The sequence below is a fragment of the Miniopterus natalensis genome, chromosome 5 (assembly GCF_054644295.1).
Source record: "Miniopterus natalensis isolate mMinNat1 chromosome 5, mMinNat1.hap1, whole genome shotgun sequence".
In the NCBI taxonomy this organism is placed as follows: Eukaryota; Metazoa; Chordata; class Mammalia; order Chiroptera; family Miniopteridae; genus Miniopterus; species Miniopterus natalensis.
Genome location: NC_142085.1, coordinates 83,244,226 through 83,261,663, shown reverse-complemented (window position 1 = coordinate 83,261,663; position 17,438 = coordinate 83,244,226). Strand labels below are relative to the sequence as shown.

At 43.8% G+C, this 17,438-nt stretch overlaps 1 protein-coding gene across 1 annotated transcript in view; it reads right to left on the bottom strand.

Annotated features, from left to right (window-relative positions):
* DCPH1 (damage control phosphatase 1) overlaps positions 1–17,438 on the bottom strand; it is a 94,631-nt gene that overhangs the window by 34,855 nt on the left and 42,338 nt on the right. Inside the window, exons 5-6 of the mRNA XM_087817692.1 lie at positions 3,988–4,116; positions 2,650–2,906 (exon numbers count right to left, since the gene is read on the bottom strand). Coding sequence (XP_087673818.1) covers positions 2,650–2,906; positions 3,988–4,116 — 386 coding nt within the window. The remainder of the gene's footprint in view (positions 1–2,649; positions 2,907–3,987; positions 4,117–17,438) is intronic.

Here is a 17,438-nt window from a genome sequence, read left to right as displayed (position 1 = left end):
CAATATTATTCAGTAAAAACTGTTCATTACATGATGTCGTTTCTGTTCAACTGTCTGAAAATCTGCTCAACAAAATGTTAACCATAGCTTTTCTGGAATCACAAGGTTTTGAGTAATTTTAGTTTCTTTTTGGTACTTTTCTATATTTTAAAAACTTTTATAGTGAGTATATATCATTTTTATTACTCACTTATTTAATAACTATTTACTGGGCACTTACTATACATCAGGATCTATTAAAGGTGCTAAAGATACAGTAGCAAACAAAACAAATAAAGACCCCTGCCCTCATGGAGCTTACCTTCTAGTGGGGAGATGAACAAATATTAATGTGTGTGTAGAATATCTAGTATATTATAAAAGGGCTGAAGGGGGGAAATTAAGCAGGAAAAGGGTAAGATATATTTGGGGGGACTGGGGTAACATTTTAGATGTGGTTACTCACAGAAGCCCTCACTGAGAAGGTGACATCCTTTTGAATTTTTATAAGAGTTTATTTGTGCCCAAACTGATGACAATGCCAGGAGGTGAGATCTCAGATGCTTCTCAAGAAAGAGACTTTTGAATGAAGACCTAAAGGAGGCAGAGAGACAGCCGTGCACTATCTGGGGGGAGAGCTTTCTAGGAAAAGGGATTAGCAAGTGTAACAGTCCTGAGGTAGGATCACACCTGGTGTGTTCAAGGGTCAGCAAAGAACAGGCTCTGACAGGATTTAGTCTGTGTTTTAGCAGGATCATTCCGGCTGCCTGGGGCACAGGCCGAGGCAGGAAAACCACTTAGGAGGCTATTGAAACAATCCAGGTCACAGGCGATAGTTGCTTGGATAGCTGCTTGGACAGGCGATAGTGGCAATGAGGGTGTCAATGGAGTGTTGTCAAAAATTAGAAATATTTTGAAGATAGAGATCACGGAATTTACTGAAGGATCAGGCCTAGAACATGGAAGAGAACCGAGGATGATCTGAGATTTCTGACTTGAACTAGAAAAATGAAATTATCATTAAATGAAATGAGAAAGTGCATCCTGTGGATTTTGTGGAAACACCAGGGGCTCAGTGTTGGACGCGTGAAGTTTGAGATGCCTCTTTGACATCCACGTGGAGACGCCTAGCAGGTAGAAAAACACGTGGGTCTTGAATCCTGGGAAGAAATTCCGGCTGGATATAGAGATGTGGGAGTCACCAGCCTCCAGGTCATTCTTAACGTCAGGAGACTAGAGGAGATTACCAAGAGCGTGGACTTAGAAAGGTAAAGAGATTCCTGGACTGAGCCCCGGGCACTCCAAGGCTTGGATGTCAAGGGGAAGAGGTAAAGAAAGCGAGAGGGACCAGGACAGAGCAGCGGGAAAGGCCAGCAGAGAGCAGGCATGGGGAGTGCCCTGGAAGCCTAAACACGACAGTGTTTCAGGAAGAAACCAGCTGTGACTGATGTCCTGGTAGGTCAAGGAAGGTAGAGACTAAATCATCTAATCTGCAATGTGCGGTCAGTGGCGAGCTCAGTGCGCGGATTCAGCGGGACAGATCCAGGAGAGGAGAGAGGAGAGAAGCAGGCACAGAGAGTGCGCACAAACATTTGTAGGAGGTTCCCTGCAAGGGGAAGGAGAAACCGAGCCGGAACTGGAAGTGTTGGGGTATTTTTTCAAGATGAAATAAATCAAATAAATACCAAGTATTTTATCAGTCAAGTTATCGCAGGTAGAATTTTAAAAGTATATTTTACGAACCACTAGTTCTCAATTTTGTCTCGATAACCACCTTTTGCCACAGCCAAGTGTGGGGAGACCTAGATTTCATGAGCTCTCTGCACAAATTGGCAGTAAAACCGGATGAGGAGTGTCTGGGGTAGTCTGGGCTCCCGGGGTATTTTCCTATTTGCTTCTGAATTAATTCCTCCCTCTGTACACGGCTCCACCATGTCCACTTCTGGTCAAGCCTCTACTTAGGGGAAGTCTTCCAAAGTGTCTATAGAAGCATTTGCAGCCCTAGTCAATAGGGCACAAACATACTTAGGGCAATGCTGTGTTTGTTAAGACTCTTGGTGACATATAGAAATGAACTTAGGCCAGGCCGGGCGTGGCTCAGCGGTTGAGCATCGACCTAGGATCCAGGCGATCGGGGTTCAATTCCCGGTCAGGGCACAGGCCCGGGTTGCGGGCTCGATCCCCAGATCAATGATTCTCTCATCACTGATGTTTCTCTCTCTCTCTCTCTCCTTTCCTCTCTCTGAAATCAATAAAGATATACTTTAAAAATAAAAAAATAAAAAACTACATCTTAAAAAAAAAAAAAAAGAAATGAACTTAGGGAAAGCAAACACATCTGAGGTCAATAATTGGTTAATCATTGATCCATGAACCTGGAGTTTCACGGTTCGATTCCTGGTCAGGCCCCTGCCGGGGTTGTGGGCTCGATCCCCAGTAGGGGGCGTGCAGGAGGCAGCCGATGGGTGATTCTCTCTCATCCTTGATGCTTCTATCTCTCTCTCCTCCCTCCCTCTCTCTGACATCAATAAAAAATATATATATATTTTTTTTAAATTGAGTTTCAAGGCTAACTAACGCAAATCGTTGGAACACCCAAAGGCGCAGCCTGCTATCAGCAGCTAGTGTTTAACGCTAACGCAGCTCAGAAAGGCCCTGAGCTGCCCTTACTGCAGTTCCTCGTCGAGTTCCTCCAGCCGCGTCCTCAGCTCCTGGTTCTCCTTGGCCGCCGTGCGGGCCGTGGCCTCTGTCCTGGCCTTCGCGGCGGCGCGGGCCGCTGCTTCTGCCTCCAGCTCCCCAACCCTGTCTCTCAGGGAGGCGAGGAGGCAGGACTTTCTGGCGTGGTTCTCTCTGTAGGTCTCCACTTGGGCTTTCAGTTCCTGACAGGCATCTTCTTTAGAAAGCATTCTGGACCGGAGGTCTCGAAGCTAACGTGGAAAAGAGAGAACAAGGCCAAAAGGACCTCTACGGCGTAAGCCTGAAGGACCTTGAAGAGACCCGAAACCGTAATTGTATTCATGACTTAATCCACCTTTCCTTTCTTTGTTTCATATTTGTATCTGTATTACCGGGCGGGAAATTAGGCCGAAATAATGGACCTCCTGTTCTGTTTTGGGGTTTTTCCAAAACCAATTGAGCAATGTCTTGTGGTAATTTAGTCTCCCTCAAGAGACATTTGTGGTGTGTTTTGCAAAAGGCAATAAAATATTTTGCAATGGTAACCCGTTTTCCAAAGCCATACTCCTGCGACGGCTGCTCGAAGGGAACAAGGAACCTACACGCTGTGCTATTTGTAATTTCATGGCCACAACCGTTTCCCTTACAGGATTTATACAAAGGAAACGTTTTAGCTTTTATGAATTCTGTGGCATCAAAATGCTGAACAATGTACGTGCTCCACTGTGATGCCATCAGCCCACCCCAGAAGCAGCCTTTATGGACGCATGCACTTCTTTGGCACTGTGCGCATGCGTCATACGTTATCCCCCCTCTCTCTACCTCTCTCCCTGTCTCTGTATCTCCCATACCCGTCACCCACTCATCCTTCAGTGAGGTCCTGGCAGCCCCATGAAACCGACAGCTGCCTTACAGACAAGCCTCGACTCCTCAACCTCAAGGCCACCGGGCTGTGAGCAGGATGGGTCCAAAGAGCCCCTCTCAGAGATTCCACAGCAGACCTGATCCAGCCCAGCGGGGAGACGGGTTCCAGGCTTCTTCCTAGAACGTCCCCCAGCACCCAGAACTATCCCAAGAAAGGGACTGAGAACTCCAGCCTGGGAGCTCCAGGCTGCAAGCAATTCACGTGAAAGGAGCACATCGAGAGATGCGCAGAGTCCTCCAAAGCCCAGGCGGCTTCCACCCAAGGTGCTCGGGTGCCCCCAGGCCTCTCACGGCTGTGGGGCAGGAAGGTTTAAACCTGTGCCCTACTGTTCCATCTGTGATCGCCTCTGTGCTCCGCTCGGCTCTACAAGAAGCTAAAGTCCCGGTTACAGAGACGCATAATCTTACCTCGGACTGAGCACATTCGAATTTGACCAAAGTTGCTGCAAGTTCACTCTGGGCGTTTTCAGCCACATTCCGATAGTGGTTTAATTGCTCCCGAGTGACCGGGGCTTCCAGAAGATGGTCGTAAATTTCCTGATAGGGTTCCCCAAAAGACAAAATACAAAGGAGAGTGAAAACAATCTTTTCCGTGCAGCTGTGCGGAGCAAGATTAAACACAGGCGCGTCCTCTGTAGTTCAGATGTGTTGAAATGCTGCCCAGGGGAGGGTTTTGTTCAGACCATTTCATTCTCACTCTCAAAATTCTAACGGGGACAGGACTCAGCCCAGGGATGAATGGGCGCTCCCCCAGGGTGGCAGGTAAGAACTGGCCTGTGTCACTTTACAGACTTCCCCCCACCACTCAAATGCTATTTGACCTCTGATCAGAACCTATAGTCAACAAAGAACAGTGTGGGAAGAGACGCAGGGGACCCGACATGGGGCTAAGAGGCAGCTTCCTTCATAATTATGTGCTGTGCCATTCATTCTCAACCTCGGAGCCTCTCTGGGGGTCACGAAGGCGACTCCAGTGAATGCCCGAGAGCAGAGAGAGCATGGTGGTGCCTGAGGAGTCCTTGTCTCAGAGAAGGGGACAGCCCTCAGCTGATGGCTGCCAGTGCAGAAATCTAGACCCGCCGTGGCCAAATTACCCCACTTTTTCAAGACAAGTCATATATCCAGACTTTTTGAAGCAAAAATCCCCAGTTTTTACAGCTTGGCAACTAATTTTAATGTTTAAAAGAGAAACACTGTGTGACCCAAATAAACACATCTGCAGAGCAGACCTGATGGGTTTGGCCCGCGGGTCACAGCCAGCAGCCTCTGGTCTGTGTCTTATTCAAGGGCCTGTGTCTCACTCAAGTTGTGTCTTCCTCAAACCATAACACCTGCTCCCTTCAGCTTGAACAGACACACCCACCACCTCCATGGAGTTTCCAGGACCTGCGGTCTTCGTGAAAGACATACAAGAAAGCCAATCGCTTCCAAAGGAACATGAAAGAGGTCAGGTAAAGAAGGGTTTCCTGGAATTATCCAAGTGGCCCCAGGGGACACACCAGTAAAACCTGTTTACGACAGCCCAGCTGCCCCACTGCCAAAGGCTACTGTTTGGAAATACTCATGAATGCAATAGTCATTCTAAAGCCCTTTGCTTTCCAACAAGTGTTGTCATGGCCAGTGTGTTTCAGTCCACAAAATGCCAAACAAAACCTTCGGTGCACTTAGTAACAGCCACTGTTTGCCAATCACAACATATCCAAGAAGATGGTAGGTATGTTCTCCTGGAGAGAAAGTATAAATCGTTTGACTGCACCTAATAAGAGAGCCACATCCTGTTGCGCCTCCCTCAGCATTCAGAGGAAACTTCTCCGCCTAACCACCGGAGCAATATTTTCTGAAATCTGCCACGTGTGAGAGGACCTAGGTCACTTAGGAGAGGTTGGGACTATAATATGTTTGGCACACAATTTGTAAAATTCATTAAGAAAATAAGTTTTCAATGGCTACGATTATTTCTTCCAATGACTAACATCATTTTTCAGGCAATGATGGAGTCATAGCATAATCTGACACCTCCTTCTTATGAAAATACATTGTGTCCACTGGACATAACATTGAGAGCCACAGAAGACAGTGCAGATACGGCCCTTCATTTAGGAGGCTGCGGTCTAATGCAGAACACTAGCAGAAGCACTAGCATCTGCAATGTCCACACATACGATGCAACTACCTCCGACACTGGAGCAGGGCCTATACAGGAAGACTTGATTACGGAGTTTAAAAGACCGTTGCTAGGTCAATGTCTAGCAGGCTGGAGATTATTTATCAGTAAATATTTACTGAAGGCCTACGCTGGGTCAGGCACTGAGCTTACAGTCTAATAAGAAAAACATCATTCATCAAACCACCACATTAATGACTGAATATTTCAAACTGAAAGGAATGCAGGGAAGGAATGAATGAAGCACATAACAAAGGACAGTGGCTTAAGATTAGGGAAGCGGGAGGGAAGGCCTTCCCTTAAAAAAAGTGACGCTTATATAGGAATTAAAAAGTCAAAGGGTAATGAAGCAGGGGCAACATATATCATTCCAACAGCAAAAAGTCCGAGCAAGGGCCCTGTGGCAGGAGGACGCCCTGTGTGGTCAAGGATCTGAGAGAAGGCAGTGAGGCCGAAGGACAAAAGCAGATGAAGGACAGTGGGGCCGGGCTGAAAGGCAGCTCGGAGCTCATCCATATGTTTCCAGACACGCGGTAGGGCTTCTTTTTCAGAATATTCTGGCTTCTCTTACTTGCTCATTTTACTATGTGAAATTCAGAATCAGCTTGTCAAATTCCCAAAAACCCTGTTGGTATTTTTATTGGGAATGTGTTAATTTTATAATTAAATTTAAGGAGAATTGACTGAGCCACAGGGTATTTAGATATTTGGTTAAATGTTACCCTGGGTGTGTCTGTGAGGGTGTTTCTGATGAGATTAACATTTGCATCGGTTGACTAAGTAAAACAGATGACCCTTCCCATTGAGGGTGGGGAAGGTCTGGATAGAACACAAAGGCTGAGCAAGAGAATTTGCTCTGTCTGAAGCTGGGACCTCGGTCTCTTCCTGACTTTAGACTCAGACTCAGGGTGGAACTCACACCATCGGCTCCCGAATCTCCAGCTTACCAACTGCAGATCTTGGGACATCCCAGCCTGTGTCAGTGCATGAGCTAATCCCTTGTTATAAATCTCTTTCTATAGAAAGCTGATAGGATATATGAAGGTATTTATTTGCAGCTAAGCTTTTCCTCTTAGCCCCTCTTTTCTAACCCATAGACCCTATGGAGTGTTCTGCATGGCTGTCTTCCAGATAGTCTTCCATTTGGCTTGGACTTCTTTTACCCAAGTTAAGAGCTTTGTTGCTGGGTTTGTTTTCTGGGTTTGTTATGGATTTCTACCTTATTGCGCTGTGCTCAGGGGACACAGTCTACATTCAGGGATGATATTCACTGGCATACACCAGTGTGGCTGCCCACCATCCATGCAGAACTGGGTCCACCCAGACTGGAAGGTGCCCTTACTGTACCAGCTGCTGTGTATTTTCACATTCATGCTATGTTATGTTATTTCTACTTCAGGGAATTTACTGAGGTTTCTATGGATGCTCAATTTTGTGGGTTTTATAAAATATGTCTTTATTGATTTCAGAAAGAGGAAGGGAGAGGGAGAGAGAGAGAAACATCAATGATGAGAATCACTGATCAGCTGCCTCCTGCACACCCCCTACGGGGGACTGAGCCCTCAACCCGGGCATGTGCCCTGACCGGGAATCGAACCCCGATCTCCTGGATCCTAGGTCGATAAGCCTCACCCGGCTGGGCTGTAGAGTGATTTTTATTTCGCCCTCCCTCTCCTGCTTTTTGGAGCCCAAGGGGGTTCAGAGGAGCTCCCAGGCCAGTCCACACACCTCCCCCTGCCCTTACAAACACGGACTCCCGGTCGGCCTCTCAGAGTCCCCACGGTCTTTGGAAGCTGAGCCTCCCAGCTCGTCTGCGCTCTGCAGCTGAGGAGCCTGCCCTGCACTCAGCCTCCACTACTCTGGGAAGAGCTGCCACTTATTTTGTGACTTAGGGTTTCAGCCATCTCTTGGTTACATCAGAAAATGGCGTTCATTTCTCATTTTCTTTGTTGCTTGTGGCTACTTTCCAGGAACAGAAGGGACACGTGCTGTGTGTTCCCATTTTTATTTTTTATCCTTTAACCCTCACCTGAGGATAATTTTTCCATTGCCAAATGGGGCCAGGGATCGAGCCTGCAACCAAGGTACCTGCCCTTGGCCGGAATCAAACCCAGGACCCTTCAGTCTGCCCACCAGTTGATGCTCTAACCACTGAGCAAAGCAGCTAGGGCTGTATATTGCCCTATGAATTCATAGTTATCTTGTTTTGAAAGGATTTTCTAAACATAGAAGCAATAGAAAAACATCAAAAAAAATCGCAGAAGGCAATAAAATTTTTAAACTTCTGTACATTAGAAAAGTGTAAACAGAATTTAAAGTGAAAGAACAAACTGGAAAAATATTTGCAAAAGTAATAGAGTCAAAACCTTAATATACAAAGAATTTACTAAACCAATGCCCTAAAAGAAAAATTATATAGAAAAACTAACAATGATCAGAAACACTATGAATGTTTAATAAAATGAAAAGTAGCCTACTTCACTAGTCATCAATTAAACACAAATTATAATATCAGCAAGCCATTATTTCTGATCTTTAAACTTAGCAACATTTGAAATATACTTAATAATCAAGTATATTAAGAGAGAATTCTAAGAAAAAGACATGCTAACACACTGCTCATAGGAAAAGAAAATCGTACACAATTTCCAGAAAGGACCTTGGCGGTGCGCTTCAGTAGACTTTAAAGCTAACAGCAGTCTCGCTTCGGCGGCACGTGCACAGAAACTGGAACGACTCCTACAGAGGCCAGCACGGCCCCTGCGCGAGGGTCACACACAAATCCGTGAAGCGCTCCGTATTAAAAAAAAAAAGTTAACAATATTTGTCTTCTTACAACCTTATCCAAAGAAACGAAAATATACCCAAGATTACATACAAAGATATTCAGAAAGGCATTCTTTAAAAAAAGAAAGAAAGCCCGGCCGGGAGTGGCTCAGCGGTTGAGCATCAACCTAGGATCCAGGCGATCGGGATTCGATTCCTGGTCAGGGCACATGCCCGGGTTGCGGGCTCAATCAATGACTCTCTCATCATTGATGTTTCTATCTCTCTTTCCCTCTCCTTTCCTCTCTCTGAAATCAATAAAGATATATTTTTTAAAAAATAAAATAAAAAATAAAAAAAGAAAGATAAAAAGCATTCTTTGGCAAAATTTCCCCAACCTCTGCAAAAGCAAAAACTTAGGAACATTTAGAGCCCAATGACAGGAGCATGTTAACAGGAAGAAAAGAAGAATAAAAAGAAATACCCACAATTGGAGGTGCCTTAATGACACAGAAAAATACAATTTTTAGTGCAGAAGACAAAATACAAAATTGTACCTAGAGTTTCATCCCAGGCCTGTAAAAAAAAATTATATATGTAACTGAATGAGAGACTGAAAGAAATTGTTTTATATGCATCAGGCAAAAGATTAGAACCTAGAATGTTTTTAAATACCTACACATTAGTAAGAAAATCACAAACAACCCAATAATAAAAATGAATAGATAGATAATAGATGAAATTCCCATTAAAAGAAATATGAATGGCCAACAACACATGAAAAGATGCTCAATCTTCCTAATAATCAGGGAAATAAGAATTAAAGACACACCATTTTTGATACATCTGTTTGGAAAAAATAAAAGATTTGATAACACTAGGTGTTCGTAAAGTATAAAGAAAAAGTTATTTTCATATGTAGCTGCCAGGAATATCAAATGGCTAAACCCTTTGGATGCCCTACCAATCCAGCCATCTCTATTAAAAATTTTAATGTCTGACCCAGCAGCTCTACTCCCCACTTATCTCCCTTTGAAAAATACTCATACATGTGCATGAAGATATGCAGAGGCATTCATTATATTATTATTTCTAATGGCAAAAAAAGGGGGAGGGTGCTGAAACAATATAAATTCCTGTCGACAGGGCAATTACTAAATGAAGGTATTCCCATATTATGAAATACTATGCATAGGAGACAGACCCGTATGTTTGGACACAGTAATTATCTGCAAGATAAGAAAGTGTCGATTTATAGTTTGATAACCTGTTTCATAAAAGACACAAAAGTAAAAGCACTATGCCTTTTATACAGATATATTTAGGGGGGGAAAATGAGTAAAAGGTGAAAGAACACACATGACCTTAAATAACTGTATTTACCTCTGGAGCCAATATGAGAATTGGAGCTGGCAGGGCTGCGGGGGGGGGGGGGCGGGGGGGGGGGGGACGACAGTGGTTTAGTTTTTTCCAAAAAGTATATATTAATGTATTATTTGTAAAATTAAATATCCTTTAAAGATAAGAAAAATACTGGAAAGAGAGTGCTAACTGTGGTTAGCTTTTAGCTATAAGACTAGATTTTATTTTCTTCTTTATTATGTGTTTCTATGTTTTCCAAATCCTTTACGATGACCACGTATTCCTTTCAGAATTGGAAGAATAAGCATTATCCCCTTAAATTAAAAAAGAGTAGCAAGTGCAAGGATACAGAAAAATGGCAAACTCTGCTACGCGGTGTCGTTGTGAAGACCATGAGGACAAAGAAACAGCCCAGGGAGCGGAGAGGACTTGGACGCACGGGAGAGCAGACGTACCAGGGGTTCTGCTCTCTCAACGAAGCCCTCCTGAAATCCGTAATATTTTTTGAAAATTCTTCAACTTTTTCTTAAGTATTAAACCATCTTCACTTTTAAAAAAACTAATTTCGCCCTATTGGAAATAGCAAGATTAAATACTCGTCCGTTGGTCCTCACATGAGGACAATCTAAGTTATTAGGTATCTTTCAGCTACCCCATAAAGCAATTTTATGTTAATTTCAGAAAGCCAGCTACACATGATTTGATTCTGCTACTGATATTATTATGATAATGATGGAAATTGCCTCACCGGGTGACTCATAGTCTTTTCAGAATAAAGGCTGGTTTCAAAGCTCAATGGCGTAAAGAAGAGATAAGCGTATTCATAATTTAGTACACAATGCGCCCAATTATCTGACCTAGGGACAACGTCTTGGGGCCAGTCTTCCTACTATAGTTCTTATTATCCCAGGGACCAAAAAAGTGAGAAGAAAATGACTGTCTACCTCTGACACACAAAACCCCCCGAGTCCGTCCCCGTCTTTCTCTCCTATAAGCGCGCTCCCTTTGTTCCAGCCTTTTCCATACTGCAGCGCACAATTGCACGTCCACGGCCCTCCCGTTGTGGAACCAATCTCTCCCCCCTTTCTCCCTCTCCCTCCCCTTCCCTCCCTGCCTCTTCAGGCTTCCTCTGCTGCCCTGGTAAGCAATCCCTTCTACCATCCCCTCCCCTAGTCTCCAGCTTCCTCCCACCTGGCCAAGTTTCTCCCCTAATTCAGTGCATAAACCAGGTCTTGAAAAATGTACTTCTCCATATATTTCTATATCACCACTAATATTTACTGAAGCAGAAGCTGTTCCCATTCATTCTTTACAGTAACCCTATGAGTAGAGACTGTTATCCCCTCACCTGAAAATGAGATGATTTAAGCCTAAAAAATATTCTATTACCAAATAGCAAACAACTAGTAGTGGGTCTGAAAGCAATGAGTGCTTTTTTGTGTTGTATATTTTTAAAAATAAATTCAAAGTGTGTTTAATGAATGAGCATGTACTATATGTCCCTGCCCCTGCCAGAGGCACTTTGGCATATACTCTGTGGCCCCCTACTCCTAATTCTACTCCTAATTCTACATGAATGTTCATGGCTGTTAGTGTCCATCACTTGGTCAACTACTGTATATCCGTATGGTCCCACCCATAAGAGGGGAGTCTAGAAAGCAGGTAAAAGAACTGAACTCCTTGGAGCAACATGGACAGATCTCATACATACTATTTTTAAAGTAAATTAGAGAACAAAACTAACAACATGATACCATTTATGTTCTTAAAATACATGTTAAACAAAAGAATATCTTTTCTACAAGCATAAGTATGAATTCAAAAAGTATTTTTAATGGTCTGAAGGATACCCACCAAACTGCATTACCTCTGAAGTGATTAATTTTAATATTAATTTCTTAATTCATTAAACAAAAGACAACTGAAAGCTTGTTTGAAGAGTCCAATCTTCTAGGTTCTTGATTTCCACATCCTAATCTTCAGGCCTGAGAAACTGAATTCCACCTTTGCAAATTCCTTCCCGGCCCAGAGGCAACAGGAAACCCTGCACTTGAACCTCAGCCTCACAAAGGCAGAGCAGAAAGGACCCCTGAGCTCCCAGCAACGCCCCGAGCGCGTCTGAACCTGTCAAGGTTTTCACTACATTTCTCACAGAAGTTCACTATTAAAATAAATGGAATATAAATAGCATTATAGCCAAAGTAGTAAGACTCTTCAAAAACTGAAACGATTCAATGATTTTTAACGTTTCTAGTTACTGTACAAAAGGGATCTCCAATTAACAAAAGACAAGCCAGAGGGAAACGACCTAAAGAACGTCTGTGTTGCATTAAATCCTTGCCTTCTCTGCCACGCGGCCCTTCGCTCTGCCCGAGGAAGTCTCAATAGAAATGAGGCCGTGTCAGCACGTCGAGGAGCCTGTCTTCCGTCAGCAGGAGGGCGTGACGTCAGGCCCACGCACTCCTGACGCCACAGCGCCTCCAACAGAGGCCCGTCGGGGGGAAAGCGAGAAGACGGTGGGAAGCGTGAGCAGCATGTAATCTGGAGGTTTCACTTTACAAAGAAATCAAATGATGCGGAAACTTCCTATGAGAAGATCTGCAAGGAGACAGCACAAGATCCACGACTGGGTTTTGAGAATTCATTTTTCTCTTTTGTGCCCAGAATAAACAGGATTAAAGGCAGATTTCAAGCTCTGAACTGCAATGTTTAGCAAGTGTCATCACATGACGAGAATAAAAATGTCCTCAGATGCAAAGGGGTCCCCCTCCTTAGGACTCCTCCCTTTGAAAGCCAGAACCCATGCGTCCTTGGCAACCAGGGCTCACCCTCCCTCCTCCCACCCCAGGGAGAGCACAGCAGGAGGCACCTGGGGGAGAGCAGAGAAGGGACCAGAGGCCAAGAAGAAGCAGACAGTATACAGGCCTCGATGGTAACCCCTCACTCATTCTGGTTACAGTTTAAGTCTTCCCAGCCCCCTAATGGGGGAATCGCTCGGTCAGTCAGAGGAATGGCTAGCCACGATGCTGGACACCCGAAACTAATGCAACACTGAATGTCAACTCTAACTGAAAAACAAAAAAATATTTTTTAATAAGTCTTCCAAACCCCTTTTCCTCGGCCCAGTTTCCTTTAGAACCTGATCAATCAGAACTCCCAGGCACCACGGTGCTATCTTTCAGCCACCCTCCCATGGCCACCTGAGCCCCTCCCCCACGGCACCTGACAGGTGGCCAGGGATGAACTGTGGGTGTAACTAACTGTCTCACGACTCAGTCCCTCAGAGGGCTGTGATGGTCACCGCATCAGGCCTGCACCCACTCGGGCCTCACAAGGCAAACGCTCAGTAACCGCCTGTAGGATGGGTGGGTGGGTGGATGGATGGATGGATGGATGGATGGATGGATGGATGGATGGATGGGTGAGTGGACGTGTGGGTGGGTGGACGGATGGATGGACAGATGGATGGGTGCGCTTTTTACTAGTATCATCTGCTGGGTGAAGCGCCGGCAGCCCCTGCAGCTGGCTGACGCCTACTGAGCCCTCTGCGCTGGTGATGGGTCGGCTCAGGAAGCCCACAGACTCTCCCACTCGGCCCGCCTCAGCCTGGCCCTGTCCCGTGGCACTGACAAACCAGAAACCACGATGCACCACAGAACCATCCATCCTGACAGGAGAGAGGTTGCCTCCCATGGACTCTGTGCTGTTCTGGAACATCCTTTCCAACAGCTGAGTAGCTTCTCCTTTACCATGGCAGGGTCAGAAACTGGAGGCAAGTCCCCACCCCGCTAGGGTGTCCCCTGATCCTTACAGTTTACCAAAGGTCTAGATTTCAGAGAATGACTTTACCTTCCATCCAAAGTTTCAGGTTTATTTTTTTAAATACGTTTTTACTGATTTCAGAGAGAGAGAAGACGAGACAGAGACATTAACAATGAGAGAGGATCATCCATCATCTGCCTCCTGCACGCCCCCTGCTGGGGATCGAGCCCACAGCCAGCCCTGGCATGTGCCCTGATGGGAATCGAACCGCAGTCTCCTGGTTCCTAGGTCAGCAGCCACTCAGCCACGCCGGCCTGGCTCAGGTTTATTTCTTATCCAATGTCAAACCAAGAAAAACAAAAAGGAAGTCAGCAAACAGCAGCAAAGAAAAAACATTTTAAAGCTAAGTATAGAGGAAGCGAGTGTCATATACATGCTGTTGGTGCTGTGCCCCTGCTAGAGGTGGGCCACAGCTTGACTTTCCAGGCAAATCAACACGAGTCACACAATCCCTGAGGCGAAGCAAATGAGCATCACAACACCTATTCCTTACAGGAAGTCATGGCCATATTTCAAAACCTGTGAAAGGATCCAACGGGTAACGCTAAGTGCCTGTTCAGCAAAAACAATTCTGTAGCAAGGTCAAAACCATGCAGTCCAAGTAGACATCTCTCTGGGGTTCTGGCTTTTCTAGGATAATTTGGAAGCAGAGCCCAGAACGAATTGGCCAATCCTCTGGATATCATTTGACAGCATTCACTAAGTTAATATCAGAAACACATTTCTGGGGCCTCCTGTCTGGGTACGAAGCCTGCATTCCTCATCATCTGGACCCAGCTTCCTGCTGAGACCAGTGAAATATGTCCTGTTAGGTGAGCGTAGAGACCTCATATATCTCACCAACTTACCAAGCTCTCAAATGTCGTATATTCTAAGCTCATTTAGTAATTTGAAAGCATTTCAACATCAGGGTTGAAAATGGCTCTGCCAAAACTTCATCCCAAAATAAATGTAGACTGATGCAACAGGGTGCTTTTTAAAAAGTATAATTGGGGTCACTATAACTTTGTATCCTGTCCCCTTCACTAAATATTCATATGTTCCCGGTATTCTCCAAATTGTTAAGAGATGCCCAATATGCCATTATAAAGCTGTAAATTAATCTGACTGTTCTCCTACCTTTGGACATTTAGGTTTTTTCCCATTTGTCACTGTTAAAAATCTATTGGAATGTCCTATTTTTTTCTTTAGAATAAATTCCTGGAAGGGAAACAACTGGGTTAAAGTGAATAAAAATTTTTAAGGACCTTAGTACATATTACACACAAAATAGCACCAATTTACATTCCCACCAATAATTTATCATAACAGTTTTATGACATTAAGGGTCATTGCTTCATCAGTCCCTTCTCAATATTTTCTATATAACTTTGAAGATGCCTCAATTTTAATATTTGGCACATGAATAATAATAGTAACATCAGTCATCATATTTGAGGCCTTGATATAAACAGACACAACATAAACACTCTACTAACATTATTGCACTCCATCCTTAGATCAGTCCTCATGAAGGGTGAGGGGTTCAGGGTTGGCCAAGGACCCACAGGTAGTGAGTGACAGAAACCGACTGCAAACTCACAAGTCTATCTGATGATCCTACACCCATGCTTTTACCCTGAGGTCTGCAAATGTTTTTGTTTATGCAGCCCTGTGAGTATGAATTTACGGAATAAACTTGAATTTTATGTATGTATAAATAGTACACATGTACTACTGTACTTATTAAGCACATTAGCAAACATACACAAAAATATTAATTAAGCTGAGATTAAGATAAATAAAAATGCAAATATTTTCTTCCTGAACCTCTCCATAAGCATTTTGCATCCCCTGTGTAGCCACAAGCCCATTTAGGAAAGCACAGTCCTTACTTTCTCCACTACGTTTTATGTCTGCCTCTAGACTGTAAGCTCCATGAGGACAGGCCCTACATGTTTTTACTGGCACAGAGTAGTCACTCATGAAATACATGTTGGATATTAATAAATGAACAATTCAGCTACAAGGTTATGGGTGTGAGGGGAAAACCTAGAATCAATTATATTTGTATCCCTAGCACAGAGCACATTTCCTACACATGATGAACACCTCTATCACTGTCTGTTGAATAGATATCCATCCAATGTTTGTTGAATGAATGAATGAGTGGATGGGTGGATGGATGGATGATGAATGGATACATGGGTAGATGGATGGACAGAATGGAAAGGCTTCTTCCCCTCTGGTCACATCGTTAAGGTTAGCATATCAAAGATAAAAACACCTGGCTGAACTTACTTAATTATAATAGCACCTTACTATCGCTAAACAAAGGCCTGTTGGAACAAGTATAAGTTTAATTTCATTCACCTCTTGTAAAATTAGAAAAATAATACATATTTTTAAAATTAGCCCTGGCTAGAAATCAACCTAGAACATAGATACGAGCTTTAGAAGATGCTGGAGAAGATAGGAGATAGTTGCCCAGATACTCTGGGGAGGCAAGGCCACAAATTACTCACCCACATCTTGTTACATCAGGGTAAGAGTTTAAAGCATCTATCAAATATTTACCTTGAAGGAACCAAAACTATAAATTTTAACCCTTCTTGGAGTAAAGGTCCCTCCCTATCTCTCTGTGATTATTCTGTATCTTGTTATGAAAATATCTTGACTAATAAGTTTGCAATTATTTCTGTAGCTCACCCTGTCTTTAGAAGCTTCCTGTCTTTGTTGCCCCTAACAGCTACTCCTGGTCTCAAGGTTTTACAACGGAAAATTACATTAATTCACACTCTATAACTTCAGAATCATTATTCTGCAGCCTCGTTGCTATGTGTCATTTAAGTTTGCTTGCTAATCAGAAAACATTAAGATGTTTTGTCTTGCCTCTCTCTTCAGTTGTGACTGCAATAAATAATCTGTTTCTAAAAGTAGCATAAATGTGGAATGTTTCTCTGAGGTTCTCTAAACAACTTTGAGCCTCTCTTTGCTTGTTTCCTTTCTTGAGGTGGATATTATCACCTCACCAGAATGGAAACTCCATAAGGACATTAGTACTATTTATAGCCACCAGGTAGTAAATACTTACTTTGCTAGGCCTGTATTAAATCTGATTCAAATACAGAGTCATTTAATCCTGAGAGCAACCACCTGAAGCTGTTACTTCCATCCACATTGCACAAAGAGGAAATTTCGTTCCAAAGAGGGTAAGAAATTTGATCAAATCTCATAGCTGTGTTTTTCGGCTTCCCCCACCCCTCCTGCCCCCTCCTCGCAGCTCCCCTCATCTCCTCTCCCACCTCAACTCCAGCCTCTTACTCTGGCTCACGCTACCCAGCCGCCATGGGGCCGACTTTCAGTCCTTAAACTGGCCTTCCCAAGCCCTCGATCTAAATTAGGTTCCTGAGTTATTTGCTCTCATGTCACCAAAACTTACCCTTCCTCTAATTACCCAACTGTAACTATTTTTTTTAACTGTATGATTATTCATATTTAATATCTATGTCCCCCACTAGACAATGATGTCCCTAGAGTCAGGAAGATGCCTGTTTCGTTCACCACTGTGTCCCCAGTGACAGGGCATCAGTAAATATCTCCAGAATGAACGAAGGAATGAACGAAATGGCACAGCCAGAATTCAAATCAAAGCCTGTCTGAGTCTCATGTTTTTTACTCACTATGTTATTGGCCCATATATACCTGGTTAAATGTTAAAACAATCATTTCTCCCTAAATTGGATTATTTTATGACCTTTGATAT